The 16,487-nt window shown below is 43.7% G+C and overlaps 1 protein-coding gene across 1 annotated transcript in view; it reads left to right on the plus strand.

Annotated features, from left to right (window-relative positions):
• Nucleotides 1-16,487, plus strand: part of CACNA2D4 (calcium voltage-gated channel auxiliary subunit alpha2delta 4) — a gene marked incomplete at both ends in the record, with an annotated part of 131,005 nt that overhangs the window by 24,573 nt on the left and 89,945 nt on the right. Inside the window, 7 exons of the mRNA XM_080352552.1 lie at nucleotides 6,108-6,221; nucleotides 7,253-7,331; nucleotides 8,961-9,094; nucleotides 10,400-10,417; nucleotides 11,682-11,759; nucleotides 13,054-13,134; nucleotides 15,235-15,309. Of these exons, the coding sequence (XP_080208678.1) occupies nucleotides 6,108-6,221; nucleotides 7,253-7,331; nucleotides 8,961-9,094; nucleotides 10,400-10,417; nucleotides 11,682-11,759; nucleotides 13,054-13,134; nucleotides 15,235-15,309 (579 nt within the window). The remainder of the gene's footprint in view (nucleotides 1-6,107; nucleotides 6,222-7,252; nucleotides 7,332-8,960; nucleotides 9,095-10,399; nucleotides 10,418-11,681; nucleotides 11,760-13,053; nucleotides 13,135-15,234; nucleotides 15,310-16,487) is intronic.

Consider the following 16,487-nt stretch of genomic DNA (forward strand, 5'->3'; position numbering starts at 1 on the left):
CTGTATGAATCAGAATATTTAAATGATTTTTCCACCAGAGGAAAAAATATTTCTTAATATCTAATATAACACTGGTTATGTACAGTGACAACATATTAAAGAAGCCCAGTGCAGTACAACTGCAGACTCTCAACCAGCACAGCCAGTCATGCAGGCACAGATGCTAAAACTGGGGTGGTTCCATTAATGATGAGACCTCATACCTTCTTTCTGGCAGGTGTAGCTCACTCACTAGACATTATGCAATCCTCAAGACTCTAGGAGATAGGACCTTTGAAAAACCCTACATACTTTGGGTCAGGCATGCCCCTGGGAAATAGAAGGTACATGGTGGAACAGCTGAGATGGAAAAAACTGTCCTCAGTTTTGGTCCTGACACAGCTGGATCAAAAATATCTCCAGAGAAAAAGAGTGGTGCTCATGCAGCCCAGTGGACTAACAACTCCACTGCAGTAACAGAGAGAACGCTATTTGGCAGGTAGAGAAAATATTTTTCCTCTCTATTTGGCATAAAAAATGCAGTCAACAGTGTAAGTAGTCATCGCTTATCCTGATCCTTGTTGATTCTTCTGTGGCTAATGAGGTCAAAATGACTCTGAAATTGCTCTTAGACAGTATGGCACCCAGTGGTGATAAAACCTTCTGATGTTATTGATTCACACGGTGAGTGCTGCTTCCCTCATGCCTTTCTTTATCACCTCGTATCTGGGGAGAGGGTAGTTGAATCAGCCATTCGTGCATCTTTCCTTTGAGCATCTGCAGATGGGGAAAGGTGGCTGCACACTTCGTGGCTGCTGGTGTCATTCTTCTGCATCTTGGGAACTGCTCTCCATGAAACAGAAGTTCAGAAACACTGATTTTCTTGTCAAAGAAAGGTATGAAGTAGGGCTATGTATCTCTTCCACCCAGCTTTCCTTTCCCAACAACAGTGGTGGCAGCTTTCTTGCAGCATGACAGAAGAGAGATCATCCACTGTAGCATGGACTATGATTGCCTCCTCTCTAGCGAACTGGGACCTCAGTCCAAGGTCACTGAAGCCAGTAGCTGGGCACCTTGTTGACAGCCAACTGTGGGCCAGCTGCATGTGCAGCAGGAGGCCTCCAGGGCATCCCGCAGTCCCTTTGCAGCTTCATCCTGGGACTTCTGCCCAGCTGGTGACATTCAGAAGAGACAGAGATTGTGTCTGGGTGCACACACAGCAGCCCCAGAGGCTGCATGTACATAGGCAGGCAGGTAGAGGATCAGACCTGTTGTCCTGCAAGTGTCTTCCCCAAACTGTAGCTTCCCTTCTCATCTAGTGTGCCTTGGTATCACCAGCTCAGAGACCCCAGGCTCTGCAAGTACCACAGCTAAGCTCCTTAAGGCAAAAGCGTACCACCTGCAAGTGCTCGTAGGCTTTAAGGGCTCTGAAATCTTCTCTTAGAGCTTTTTAGGTCTATATCAGTAATAGGTGAGGAAAACGGTTTCCATTCTTGTGTCCTGAAAAACAAATCTGTGCTGCTGCAGGGGGAATTTTGGTGGAATTGGCCACCCCCTTCCCGTCAGACAAAATTCACATTCTCGACTTGTAATCACAGCCATTCCTCACAGACTGTCCTGTTATTGTTCACAGGGGCATACGCAAGAGAATGAAAATGAAAATTGCTACATCGCACTGATGAAACAGGCTTTGCTGATTACAATAGACAACCAATAATAATATCTGTAATGAAAGTGACTGCAAAATTTCCCTGGTAATTTTCCTGAGTCCAATTGTTCGTAGACTTAATAGCCCAGCAGAGACCTACTCAATGAGGTATGAGTAGCAGAGAGAGGTTGAAGAAGAGCACCATCTTTGTTTTCCTCCATTATGTTCTGGGGTAGACAGGCATATTTTAATACGTGATGCAATTTGCAGAACAGTTTCAGGAGAACATTTAGTCAGAGCCTTCGCTACCCCTCTCTGCCATGCTCAATAAACCACTTAAACTCTCTATTTCAATTTAGCCACACACCAAGTGGTTTCAGTAAAATATGCATCCCAGGGAAACCACGGTGTTAAGCATACATTTACAAAGTGCTTCACAATTCTCAGACATCAAGTGCTATCTTTTGAGCTCTTGTTTATCATGTTTTAGCCTATCTTGCTGCTGCCTTCTCTTCTTTGTTTCAACAAGCTTGGCACATCTTGTCCTCTCATCCTTTTCCTGTAGGATTTATACCCCTTTGTTCTGGCCACTGCTCTGCTTTTGGCTGCTTGCAGGCTGTCTGCCTTCCCTGAAACACCATCCTCCCAACAGCATGTAAGTGCTGCAGCTGAGATCTATCAAGTGCTAAGCAGAGCAGAATAATTACCTTCCTTGTTTTACACACTATAGTCTTCTTAACACAGCATAAGACAACAGTTATGTTTCTTCAGTCACATTGCTAATTCCTATCCAGCTGATGTGCCTCTGTGTTATTCCTCTCTAGCCAGTACTAAGCTGCCTATTCTTTCCAGTGTAAACCAATTGTAAAGATATTAATATATTTTCATAGGCATGCCACATATATGTGTATATATACATACATATGCAAACAAACAGCCCTAATCCTATTCTATATATATGACTTTCTTGGGATTAGGTAGTACAAAATCTGTGACTCTTATGGGTCCTTCTTTCTCAGGATCCACTCAGAGTAAGTTGGTATTTTGAAAGCTGATGTTTTTCTTACTCCATGAAGGAAAATAAACCCCAGGTTGTTCTCTCTGAGGCCATCTGGGAATGATGCCTCATCTTAACACCAAGATGGTTTAATGGTGTTTTGACTCACTGTTGAACTCAGGCATTACACCAATTTCAAGGCTAATTATGAGTAGTTACTCCAAAATGGCAATGGGTGAACAAAAAATGGTGAAACTGGTAACAAACTGGATTTCAGTGGGATGTAAAATGCTGCATAACTTGAGCACACTGGTATCATACAAAGAATAAGCCCGTTTGCTGCTGTGAGTAATCAAAGGAGTTTGTGGCTTCTTATGCCCCATCTGTGTGGGGACGCATTTCCTTTGTGCACTCAAGGAGGACTTTGTTACTAATTATTCTGTCAACATGCTGGATATTTAAGGACAATCTTCCCATCTAGTTGCTTCCCTTCTTGTAAAGCATGTTTTCTGATTATTTCCTCTTCATCTTTTGGGATCTTGTATAGTCCCAGTCAGGTCTCAGCCCATGAGGCAAGTAGTCCAGCAACACCTTCTGCAATCCTGTCCCTCCCTGCTGTCTACAGACTATTCAAATGCTTTCAATTAACTTTTTATTTAATCCTAACACTCTGTGACCCTCAATGTAATTCATTCATGTGGTTTTTTTTGTTTCTTATCGCTTCAGCATGTACCAAACCATTACAATATTGTCCTTTTGATGATGAATATGGAGATTATAAAGCATCTCTGCCTGGCCATTTCCCTCTGGTTTTTATCATCTGGCAACACAGTATTTTTATTCCCTTTCTTGCTTCTTATCTAAATCCATATAAATAGCATCTTGATTCCATTCACATTTTTATAGACCTGGATTCTGGAGCATATTTTTCAGGATATGCGAAGCTCAGGATTTCCTTTTTACCAGTTTATGCTATTTTGCTTAATGCCATCTCTCATTTCTTCTTCACTGGCTTTGTTTCCTTCTCTACTGCTAATTCTCTCCCCATGGGATGCTTTCCACTGAGTTTGAATTTTCAGTAATTCTGGAGACAGGTCTGCACAAGAATGGGGCAGGAGGAGACAGAGGGGCTGCTCAGACATTTGGCCAGATGTGTATATAATCAGCACACATGCCTGACCCCCACTGAGTTATGCTGATGTTCCTACAGCCTCTTCAGTAACTCTGTGCCAGGCTACAATGGCAAAGTAAATGGCAATGAGCAAACAAGGGAGTACACAATACTGTGACCATGAATTAATTAGAACATGCCTGTTACTCCTGGCAATGTGACCAAAGTTATATGGGATAATATGTAGCTCCATGCCTCATTTGCTGACTGCAGCTCTAGACTGCATCTCTTCAGACATCTTGTTCTTCATCTTCCCTTTTTTCCTTTTCCTGAGACTTCAGCCAGAGTGGGAAATTATGCTCAGAGCTTGATGTGAATGTTGTCAGATCATTTGCTATGGCTGCAGCCAGCCAGAGAAGGACCCAAAAATCATCTGTACTGATTCTGGTCACTGCCACAAGTAATGGGATTATCAAGAAACAGGGAGAGATGTGTTCATATGTGTGGTCACTCAGAAGCTGTTGAATCCATGCTTACTGCAGTAAAGTAACAGGTACTCAAACAACATCAAGAGTAATGTTGAAGGAGGCAGCACTGATAACATAAATGGTGCTGGAAGGATACATGGTGATATTAGCACTGAACCTGGTAATTTTCTAATAAGAAACAAACACAGAGGTAATTGTGGGAGTAGTGAAATGACAGGGGATATCTGGACTTGGCTTCCAGGTACTGACAGTTGTGATGTTAACCTGCGTGGAATCACAGTGCCATCTGTGTTAGTAAAGGCATTTGCCTTTTGTCCTAACATAGCTTTACCAAACCAGAAGGGACTTGTGAATTGAACCCTAAAATATCTAAAAAATCCCAGTTCACACCCTGTGCTCTTGTTCTCTCATCCGGCGATTGATTTTATTTTATGCAATTAGCCTTGCTACTTGGATACCATTTTCCTCATTTATAAGATATAGCTACACTCTACAGTTTAAAATTGCTGCTGTGTTTGATATAACCTCAGATTCCTTTCTGTTAATCTCCTGTATGCTTTCTATCTCATGCTATTACCTCTCATTAATCTCTTGTGCAGAGTTGTCATATCTCCATCTCTCCATATTTTTTCACTCTGCATGACTTTCTGTATCCTCTTTTGTTGGTTAGACTTTTCCTTGCTCAGACGATATAAGCAGTGAGATGCTGTGCAAGGAGAAGCGCATACTGACATTGAGCTGGGCACCACAGCAAAGTAAATGCTCATTTTTGTGCCTCAATGTCCTCTGCTATGTCCTGTGGTGACTGCTGATTCCAGAGCTGTGTTGGTGCAGTGTGAGGCGCTGGGTTCTCCTCCAGAGCCAGTGCACCCGAGGCCATGAGAGGCAAGCAGCTCTGCAGGCAGGAGCACTAGACTAGCAGCATTCAAACTGAAATATAGAAGGTTCCATCTCTAAATGTAAGGAGAAACTTCTTTATTTTGAGGGTGCCAGAGCACTGAACAGGCTGCCCAGAGAGACTGTGGCGTCTCCTTCTCTGGAGACATTCAAAACCTGCCTGGACACATTCCTGTGTGATCTGCTCTGGGTGAACCTACTTCAGCAGGTAGGTTGGACTAGATGATCTCCAGAGGTCCCTTCCGACCCGAACCATTCTGTGATTCTGTAATTCCAAGGGCTGGTCTTCCTTGCTGATGGACCGGCAGGGTCTGATTTGCCTGTAAAAGTGCGGCTGTTCAACACCTCTCTATGTGTTCCTGGGAGCGTTTGTTTCAGAGTCCCAGCCATACTTCCACTCTACCTTAAATGTCACTTATGCACAGATGACACGTCATCTGTCATTACAGTGTATGGCCTTTCTGTCTGGCACATTCATAACCTGTTTCAGCACTGGTGGCAGTAGCCATCTTTTTTCATGTGCTCCTGCCTTTCTCTGCTATTTCTTCGGCAGATTGATGGATTTGCTCTGAAATAATGAGTCTCATTTCCCCTGCCTCTCACATTTTCTGTCATAAAAAGTGACAGTTATTGCTGTCAAATCAGAATTGCAGTGTTTATGGTCAGTTTATAGTCATTTTGCATAAATGAATGTGACTGTTCAAGATGTGAGGCAGCAGGGAATCACACCCTTTCTCTACAGCACTTATTTTCTTCTTGCTATTTTACTTCTGTAAAGCCTCCTTTGTCCACATGTGCTAGGAAGGGCTGTACAAATAAAAAAATTATAAGCATTATACAAACACAGTCCTTATTGAAGCAGATCTCTTTCTGAGCACAGTGTGAGACTTGCAAGAAGAAGTCAGGATCTGGCCCATCATGAATGAATACACTGCAATTACACAGAAATGGCCTGTGCAAACTAACGCTCTTTTTCTCTGTTTGTAGTTCAGAGACGCTGGTCAAGGAGGCTTGTGTAACCAAGCTATCATGCTGATCACAGATGGAGCAGTGGAGGATTATGAAGCTGTGTTTGAAAAATACAACTGGCCAGATCGGAAGGTTTGTCTGGAAAGGGATAAATAGAAAGGGCAAGGAAAGGTCCTATGCTGCTACGGTGGGAATAGAGGAGTGTGAGCCAGGATGACAGGCAGAGTGGAGAATTCACATTCTCCAATACCCACGTGCATCCTGCTGTTAACATAAACCAAAACAGCCTGGCAGGATCCTGCTATGGTGATTTTAGAGGTAGCAGGATCACAAATGGATATCTGTATGTCAGTGCAGATTGAGGTTTTTTTCATACATCTCATTTTCTAAAGATGTGGGGAATCAAAACGTTCCCCTGATAAGATGATAAAGACTGTGTTGAATTTTTTTTTTTTTTTTTTTTTAAAGTAGAGAATTTTAATCCCATCCAGAACTGTTTATAATTTTCACAGACAACCTCGCTAGGTGCCTTCCGGTCCTATTTACTTTGAGGTCTGTGATATCAGGCTTGTACTAGCGGAGCAGACTGTGAAAGTAGAATACACCATGGCTTATCCTAAACCCTCTTGATTTATTTGTTTACCTCATCCCAGCTAGCAGCAATGCACAAAGGGGGAGAGAAGCAGGCTACTGAGAGACCAGAGCATGGGGCTGTTAAAGCAGTTTATTTCAGGATTGGCTCTTTTGTTATTGGTCAAACACAGGAGAAATGGTGAAGCTTTCTCTAAATGATTCATGGGGCCAGCTGTTCCCCTGAGTAAAGGATTCCTGTGAGCTATAAACCTCTCTGCATGGGGTTGCTGACTGCCTGGCAGAGCTGCTATCATAAAATCAAACAGAATTTGCACTTCTGCTTTGTTATTCAGATGATCCCGGCTGCTACTTGGCTTTCGGGGCTTATTGTAATTGGAAATGAAGTTCCAGCCCACAAAATGTGAAACAAATGGAGCAAGAGGCTCCTGTCTCTGCGTGAAGGCAGAGCTATTGCTGTGCACCACAAACAGGCATTCACAGCAGTGTAGAGCAGGATGCCAAACCTCGGTCATTTGGGTTTGGTAGCACGTTACAGTCTGATTCTTCTATCTTTGCATTCTTGTTCCCAGGTCCGGGTTTTCACTTACCTCATTGGACGGGAGGTCACTTTTGCCCCCAACGTGAAATGGATCGCATGCAACAACAAAGGTGCTGTACAGGAATGGTTCCCATCCCCAATCTCACACCTGGGCTGCAGTCACAGGGCCCTGGACCCCTCTAAGGCCTCCCCACTACAGCTGGGACCCACTAGCCCTCAGCTGGAAGACAATCTAAGGAAAAAGCAGACCCTGCTAGTTCCCATGAAGTGTGCCCGTGTCCAACTAACACAAGTCCTCCATGCTGAGCCACCACATTTTCCTGTCACAGTGCCAAGGGACACTGTGACCGAGATTCATGCTGGCTGTTGTCCACCTAAGCCCCTGTGCTTATTGTGTCCCAGTTGCTGGTTTTAGACAATCTGTTTAAACCTCTGTCAGAAAGCCTGACATCTTTTGGCTGGGATGTAAAACAAACATCTCTTCTTTAAAGATTTTACAGCATTTTTCACAAGATTTGTGGGTTAATCCCTGTATCCTGGCCAAATTCTTTGTGTGCCAGTGGTTTCACTGAGGTATCAGAATAGCTTGTTGATCACATCCCAAAACCAATATTCTCTCTAGCTGGCATGAAATGGCATGAATGGGAAAATCCATTCAGAGTAGGTGAGTCACCTCTTTGTATTTGGGGCCAGCTAAAGCATCCAGTTACCCCTACAAGAACATGCAACAGAAAGAAAAAGATGGGGAAAAAAAAAATAGAAGTCTTCCCTGTTTGGGCATGACTTGGTCTCAGTATGCCTGGAGACAGGCTTGATCCAACAGTATCAATCTTAAACATGGAAAGGAAGGGAAGATTGAAGCTGTGGGCTGACTAGCTAGGTGTATCAACTCTTTTCCTGTCTGACCAGTTGCGTCAGCAGTCTCTGAAATGCATGGGTGCATGTGCTACTGAAGATAATTGACAGACAAGAGTTGCTGGCCTGTGGAATGTGAACTACGGATGTTCAAGGCTGAAACGTTTGTCTATTAGCACTGTGAATCACATGTAACGTTTTTAGATTTTGTTAGATTAAAAAAAAATCCTGGATTTCAGATTGCATGTTCAACTATAAGATTAGTGACAGGGAAATCATGTTGCTGTTAGCTCACCATAAAATGTGAGAATGGCTCCTCCTGAATAACCAAACAAAACAAAAATATGCTCTTTGCACTTGAATTCTCACTTACCAGACTTGAGCTCTGCAGAACACTCACTGGTTTTGATTTTTCTGTTTCAACACATTGTATAGCTCTTGCAGTCCTAATTTTCAAGTGCACTAAATCTGCTTCTACATCACAAAGCTTATCAGATCATGAGCCTTTGCACATGGCAGTGTTTTCCTAGTGATAACAAAAGTTTTCCATCTATCATCTGACATACTCTGTTCTGTACCAAGTACAACCAATCCTTCTCACCATGTGGTGACAAGCAGGACAACAGTCCTCATGACATTACACTGTGCTAGCATTTCTAAGCAGCTAGTTTAGAAGACATTTTGATAACTTGAAGACATTCTTCCCCTGTATTCATTGGTATAGTGTTGGATTGTTATGGGCCCATCTGCAGGAAGAAAGTTCTGGAAACAGGTAACTCAGATACAGTCTTTGACATCCAGTTTTCTAGCTTCACACAAATGCTCATTTAAAAATAATGAAGATGTGCTAGAAGAGTGTCTCACACCTCTGTTTCTCTGTGAAGGCTACTACACTCAGATATCCACGCTGGCGGATGTCCAGGAGAACGTGATGGAGTACCTGCATGTGCTCAGCCGTCCCATGGTCATCAACCATGACCATGACATTATTTGGACTGAAGCCTACATGGACAGTGCGGTAAGGACCTGCAGCACAAGACTTTAGTCAGCAAACAGTAGGGCCTATGGGCCAAACTGGCAAAGGTGTTAGACACCCAGCTAGTATGTTAGGCATACAACTTGTCCTAGCTTTCCATCTAAATATCTTATGTGTATCAGAACCAAATAAAGTCCTGGAACTTATGTAAAACTGGGAGCTGGGTGATTGATAGAAATTACTGGTCTCTGTTGCTGAGACAAACGATATTTCTTTTCTCCTCACTCCTGGAGCTGAGCTGCATATGTAGACTGAGGTCTGAATCTGCAGTGACCCAGAGGCCCAGGACTAATCACACAGGCACAGCAAGACTTCAGCAATGCTTCTGTGAAAGCAGGTTATCTTCTAAAGGATTATTCACAGGAAAGAATATTTACAGCTCAAGATACAGGTCACATAGGCTTATCTCTCCTGGCCCAGCAACTAACAGCACACTGCTTGCCACTCAAAGATAGAGACCTCAGTTTGGGAAGCAGGCTCACTCTTTTGTTCCTTAGGCTAGCAAGACCTAATGTCACTGCAGTGGCCTTGATCTGAGGGGAAAAATCTTCTAGATACATGGAAAATGTTTCCATACACAATCCCACTGGGGGACTGAAGTTATTAGCCCAGGTCTGGGCAGCAGCAACTTTAGGGTGTCTGCCACAGCCCTGGGGAGAACCCACAGTTTTTGCATTTAAGATCCACGGTGAGAAACCTGAACTCTCTGAGTTGAAATAAAACTAGAGGTACTGAACCTAGCTTTGCAGCAGGAAACATCAAATTCCAGGTCACACATGGTGGTGCTTGATACTGTATTTGGAGTCAAGACCACAGAAACCCCAGGAAATACCTACAAGGCAGCCAGGCTTGCACCATTGTGGTGCATCAGTGCTGTGCTCTTATGGGAGGAGTCTGTCCCTCACCTCAGAGCTGTGGCTGACCAGGGAGGCTGCAGCCATGGCACACTGGCTCTGTGAGGGTGACATGGGCATGTCTTCTGCTGCAGGAGCTGTGCCAAGTGAGATCTGGGGACATGGTACTTGAGTATGCTAAGCAAAACCTCCAGAAATGCTACTAGCTACCCAACAAGTTAATTCTAATAGCAGGCATGCCACCCCTGGCACTGATGTGTGGTGTCCCACTTCCCAAGGTAGCCACAGGGGTTTGTTTGCTGCACTTTTTTTGCTCCATTTCATTTCTTACCACTTGGCTTGCTCTTCACATTCTCTGCCCCAGCCTCTCCCATATTTGTTTCATTCCTTCATGCATGTATTCATTCACCTGTTCATCCCTGTCTCTCACCAGCTGCCACAGTCTGAGGAGGTAACTGCACCCCTGTGTTTTGTGAGCATGCTGTTTCCCTTGTGCCAGTTGGTGTGTCAGTGCCAGTGCCCACAGCCACAGCTGGCCTGTACATCTGGAGCGGGGTGGGGGCTGCAGGGCTGAAGGAGCCCTCTTACACTGACAAGAAAAGGAGATGCTGGATGTACTGGGGACCTGTGCTGTTGGTTCAGAGTAGCTGGGGGTGTCTCTGTTGTGCTGTAGCTTAGTTCACCGGATCTCTTTTTACATATGTCCAGTAAGTGCCAGAGAAGTTTACTTGCTGTGTGTTGGTGTGAGTGTTGCTGTGAATGGGAAATTTCCACACAGAATCATCCAGACCAGTAACTCAAGATACCAGGCTTAAATCTCTACCAAGCAACTCCACAGATTATTGACTGGCTCCTTTATGACTCATAGTGTACACAGTAATGGAGAGGTCATTTCTTGCCTTGCTACTTACTTGACCAAATGAGATATGGAAGGGGGATGCTACTGGCATCAAAGAGTTTAGGTCATTTCGATAGCTGGGCATGTTTGGGAGACCCCTTTGCATGTGTCTTGCCTGTGTTACCTCCTTTCCTGTGTGTTTTTAGAGCATCTTTCTTCTGCAGTACTGGGAGCATCTGTTAGCTCATTACGTGTGCACATCCTGTATTGCCTGTAGAGATAGCTCACCACATTATATCTGTTTGGATCTTGATTTTGTCTCTGTTTTTCCTAAGCTTAGATGCTTGAGTAACAAGTATATATAAGCAGGCTCTGTATTTGTCCCTTTCAGATATTTGTATGTGGTGTTTCTCATTCATGGTATTCATGTGTTTGCAATATAGATGATGTCATGTTTGTGATTTTGTGCATATTTGTGTTGCTTTTTTCTGTTCTGTGCTCTTTGTGTTGGTGGTTTTTACACTTGTTGCATAAGTGTTCATGTCTATGCTCCCAAAGTATGGTGAGTATAAATTGTGCCACCACTTCTACAGGTTCCTGTCTCTTCATTAAAACAACACTTTAATTTCTCCTGCTTCAACACATTTCACTGGCTTTCATCCCATCCTCATCACCCCACACAAGCAAGCATCCATCCCACCATCCTCTTGGATACGGAGTATTGAAAAGTCCTGCCATCTGTTTTTGGAAGGGTGTGGGAGGCAAGGAGGTGGCTAATTGTAATCAACATCTGGGGTCCTTGGGAATTCCAGCACCTTTCATTCGGGTTATCTGTGATATTGCATTTGTTAACACGTGGCCCATTGTTCTGTGGCAGCTCTTTGCATCTCAAGCTCAAAGTCTGTTGCTCATGACAACAGTGGCTATGCCAGTCTTCAGCAAAAAGAACGAGACGGTGAGTGAAACATGGGCTTTGCTTTTCTTCCAGCCAGCGGAGGTGAAGGGATGCAGCGGACCTTGGAGGGGTTTTTATAGCCAATGGGTCTATGAAAGAAAAGCTGGCCTTTAGGGACCTTTGGCAGGATGTGTGGCTGATATTTATCTGTCAAAATTATAGTCTGTCATTTCCTGTGAATGCTATTCCTTCAAAATAGCCCTTAAATACGACACTTCTCCCTGGTTTATCCCTTCTATTTTCAAACTGAGACTAATTTCCAGACCCATAAAGTTTCAGGCTGGAAGAGATCATTACCTTGTCTAGTCTGTGCATTTTATTGCAGACCTTTACATTTCATATAGACGGTCTTTCATGAGCCCAATAACCTGTGCTTGGCAAAAGTGTCATTGAAGACAGGCATCCGGCCCTGAGCTCTCCATTGTGGTTTCTCACTCTTTGTTAAAAACTGGTGTTTAAATTCCACTTCCAATTTGTCTGGACTCACCTTCCTGTCATAATGTTTTTTTCTGCTAGATTAAAAAGCCTGTACTATTTGGTATCTTTTCCTGAGAAGCATCTTCTACACTGCAATAAAGTCAAACCTGTCCATCTTTCGATAAGAGAAAAAGGTTGAACAATTTAGGCATCTTTAACAAGGGCATTTCCTCTGGGCTTTGAAACCCTTTAGACACTCTCTTCTGTACCATTTCCAGTTTCTCAGCACCCTTTTTAAATGGCAGATAGTAGCTCACCATTGCTGTACAAGACACTAGATCCTATGAAGATTTGTATGCCTTTTCCACCTGAGGCTGGTTTTAACCCATGTTAGCACAGTACTGCAGTGGCAGCCTATGTATCATTTTTCCATCGTGTTCTTCAGATGCTTACTAAACAACTAGTTCCCCATTTTGTGGGGATTTCCTGCGTTCTTTTTTCCTAGATTAACAGTTTTGTATTTGGTGTTTAGTTTAGTTATCAGCCAATCCATGTTGTTTTAGATCATTGCCCTGCCCTTTCTGTTATTTACACACAAGGTATGCAGGTTTTTGCTCTCAAAACTTGTTTTTAGTGATTCTATGTTACTTCTGAATCATAACAAACACTGAATAGTATCGGGTAGACATTCTCCTCTCCCTAAACACTGAAGCAATCCCTTTAGACTTTTTGAGGTATGTTAGATGATTTTAAATGAACATATTCATACAAGCCTAGAGAGGTTACGTGAGAGACTAGTAGGAAGGCAATAATGTGTATTCAGGTAGAAAGCTACTCAAGTTTTGCTTCTGAAAATGGATTCTCCTTTGTTTTTAAGCGATCCCATGGCATTCTCCTGGGTGTGGTGGGCTCTGATGTACCACTGAGGGAGTTGTTAAAACTTGCTCCACGGTATAAGGTAAGACTGAGATAATGCAATTCATTATTTTGCACAGCAAAGTCAGTAGTCATTCTTCCATGGGCATGACTAAAAAGTAGTTCCTCAGCTTGTAGGAGGAACTATGAGCAAAAAGCAAGAGATGTGGTGATGTGTGGTTTCTATACAGCACAAGGGAAATCATTCCCTACTAGAAGAAGCTCTTAGGCTGCCTCAAAAACACAAGGATTGGATGATCCAGTAGACTGGTAAGAGGTCATGGAGTGTTTGTGTCTTGATGGTCACCAGCCTAGATCCCTCAGAGATGATACAAACCTGACAGCCTACCTCAGAAGAATTGAAGTTTTATATCCAGTCCCAGTGGACAAAAGCTGCCATGCCAACTGACAAAACATTAAACTAGTTTCATAGCAGAAAAACTAAGGACTGAATGGACTATTGAGAGCCAACTTTTCTGACATGCCTTGAGGTTCCTTTCTCCAGATCAGCATGAAGATTCCTTGGCAGAACAGTGCACAGGAAGCTGGCTCTCACCCACTTGTGCTGTAACTAGATAGAGTATTTGCCCTCCAGAACTGTTAGTCCAACAACTTTCTATTAGCTCTGTCTTCAATAGATATAAAAAAATACACTCATCTGCAGGAAACTCCCCAGAGGTGCACTGTTTAGTTTGATTTCTGCTGTAAATTCTGTGCAGTGACCTTTTGTTCAATCATCCTGCACACCAGGAGACAGCAAGCACATCTCAGGATTGCCAAAAAATCAAGCAACTTAAGCCATCATTCCAAGTTTTCATTTTCACTTAAATAACTATCAGACAACTACTAGCAGTTAGGCAGTTGTCCAAAATACGATTGCTGAAGCCTCACAGGACTGAAAGTGCTGTCAGAAGCTATGAATTTGTGTGGTGCTTCCAGACATGGATGCCGGGCAGACCATTCACATGCAGCTGTAGGAAATGATCCTTCAGGCAACCTAGGAATTATGAGTGTTGGGGTGCATGCACTCAGCATGCTAAGGCCAGCCGGTGTGGGTCTGGGGTAACCTGGTCTATGAAATTCAATTTTTATACACATTTGTTTTCTCTGTAAAACTAATACCTTTTAATCTTCCTCCACATCACTCAAAGGCCATGTGTCACAATAATCTTTCTTCTGGGACAAGGAGGGACACTGGTCTTTCCTCCAAGCAGTGCCAGGGAAGGAAATAAAATTATCTGAAGGATTTCTTTACATCAGGGGCAGAGGACAGCTTCCCAGAAGCTCTTCCAGCTCGAGACCAGTTTGGAAACCTGGGATCTTCAACTTGAATTCCCTCGCATGCACATTACAAAGGGCAAGTTCCAGAGTTACAGCCCTCGAGAGCTCATACATTTATGATCATGCTCACTGGGCTGGGAAATTTCAGCTTTAATAGACCAACAAGGAAGTTTGCTGTAGTCCTGGAATTTGTGTTATATAAGGGCTCAATCTGAGTAAATTACCCTCTTGGAAATCTCTTGCAGATCAGATCAGCCAGTGTCTGCTCCTGTTAGATTATGCTGTTCCTTAAAAAGCATTTTAAGACTACACGCTTGTACAATTGGCCTAGGCTAGGTCTGGTCTTGTCAACACTGAAACAGAGAGAAGAGCTCCTCTGAAGACCAACTGGGTTTCCAGGGAAGCCACCTGTGAGATTTGTACTCGCTTGTTCATGCACTGCTGGGCACATGTAGTGATGGCCATACAGACCTGTCACCACTGTTTCTGTACTGCTTACGACATTTCCCATCGTTGCCCGTTTTCTGTGCAGCACTGCTGTGCCTGCTGCGGAGAGCTTATTCGGCCTCTGGGTGGTATTTGTCCAGGACACTCAGAGTCTAGGAGGGCACCTTCTTCTGAATGTGTACTGAAATCAACTACCTGCCCATCCTTTTGTGCTTCCAAGCATAGTCAGCCTGCTCTGACAGAGCAGCCAGAGATCCAGAAATAAATGGTTTGGGATGGATGCTATTTTCTGCTGGTCAATACCTTTAAAAGGAAAATATTTCTGAATATTGGTGGTGCCAGGGTATTGGTGGCACCCATTACACAGGAGTATTTCTACTTCAAGCACTAATTATTCTAATGCCTCTTTCTCCAGCTGGGTGTCCATGGATATGCCTTTCTCAATACCAACAACGGCTACATCCTTTCACACCCAGACCTCCGTCCTTTGGTATGTATAGCTGCGAACTTGAGAAACTTTGCTTACTTAGAAACAGTGCCCTTCAGGGATGCTTCTGATTTTTCACACTTTGTTGAGCTGTGAAGGTTATTGGGCCCTGATATACAGGCATCCAGGAGCGTGAGGGCCAGATAAATTAATTCAATACACATACAGAGATACAGAGATATATAGATACATATACATACACATGTGTATGAAGCATAAGGCACCCTGCCTGTCCTTCATAAAAGTGCATGTGATGGTTGTATCTGTGTGCACTTGCTACACCTGTATCTGCATCCATGCAAGGTTTTGCTCTGAGCTGAAGAAAAAATTCCTCTCGCTCAGGCATATCTCCTGCAAGAAGATCCATCATGAATAACACCCTAGTAATAGCTACCTAGCAGCTATAGAGTTGGGCATTTTGGGAATGTGAGTTTAGCAGGATCCAGCACCACTAATCTTAGTGTGGCAAGTCAGAAACAATTTCAAGACCAGTGGGCTGCAAAGACCTTCTGAGACTTGAGGGAGTGGACACAAGGACAAGATTTCTCCCTCACAATGCCACCTGGAGCTCCAGACTACACATCTGTCTGCAAACACACAGCTGGACCCACTACCCAGATACTCAGGCAGGAAATGATTTTACATTTCATACACATGCCTGTTGGCATGAAGCTAGAAGCACTAGTGTGGTTACTGGCAAGAGACAGTGCCACCACAGGGCTTCACAGCAGCCGTCATCAAAATGGCACAAGGAGACCCACAAGCACTGGCAGTTACTTCACTAGGTGAAGAGAAGGGACACATCATGTTGGCAGGATGGGGCAAGGCAAAGCATTGCAAGGGCACTGCTTTGCCACCTAAAACTGGTCTCCCTTAGTCTGCTTCATACCTACTCCTTCGCCCTGAAGACTGCAGGGAAATGGACCTCTTGCATCAGTTAGCCCTGAGTGAAAAGATTGTCTTTTTGTCAGTGGAGCCAAAGCCTAACTCCCATCAGAAAAGATCTCCTGCTGGTGTTATAGTGTTAACGGGATTACACTTTTAGTTGTGGGAAAAACCTGATTTCCTGGAAGCAAGAGTACCGTATTGATCTATTTTGAAGAGTATTCTCATAAAGGAGGCTGTAGCCTTTACCTCCAAGTTTATCTGTGTTCCTGCCTGTCCCTTGGTCCTGGATCAGC

This window comes from Nesoenas mayeri (assembly GCF_963082525.1).
Source record: "Nesoenas mayeri genome assembly, chromosome: 1".
Taxonomy (NCBI): domain Eukaryota; kingdom Metazoa; phylum Chordata; class Aves; order Columbiformes; family Columbidae; genus Nesoenas; species Nesoenas mayeri.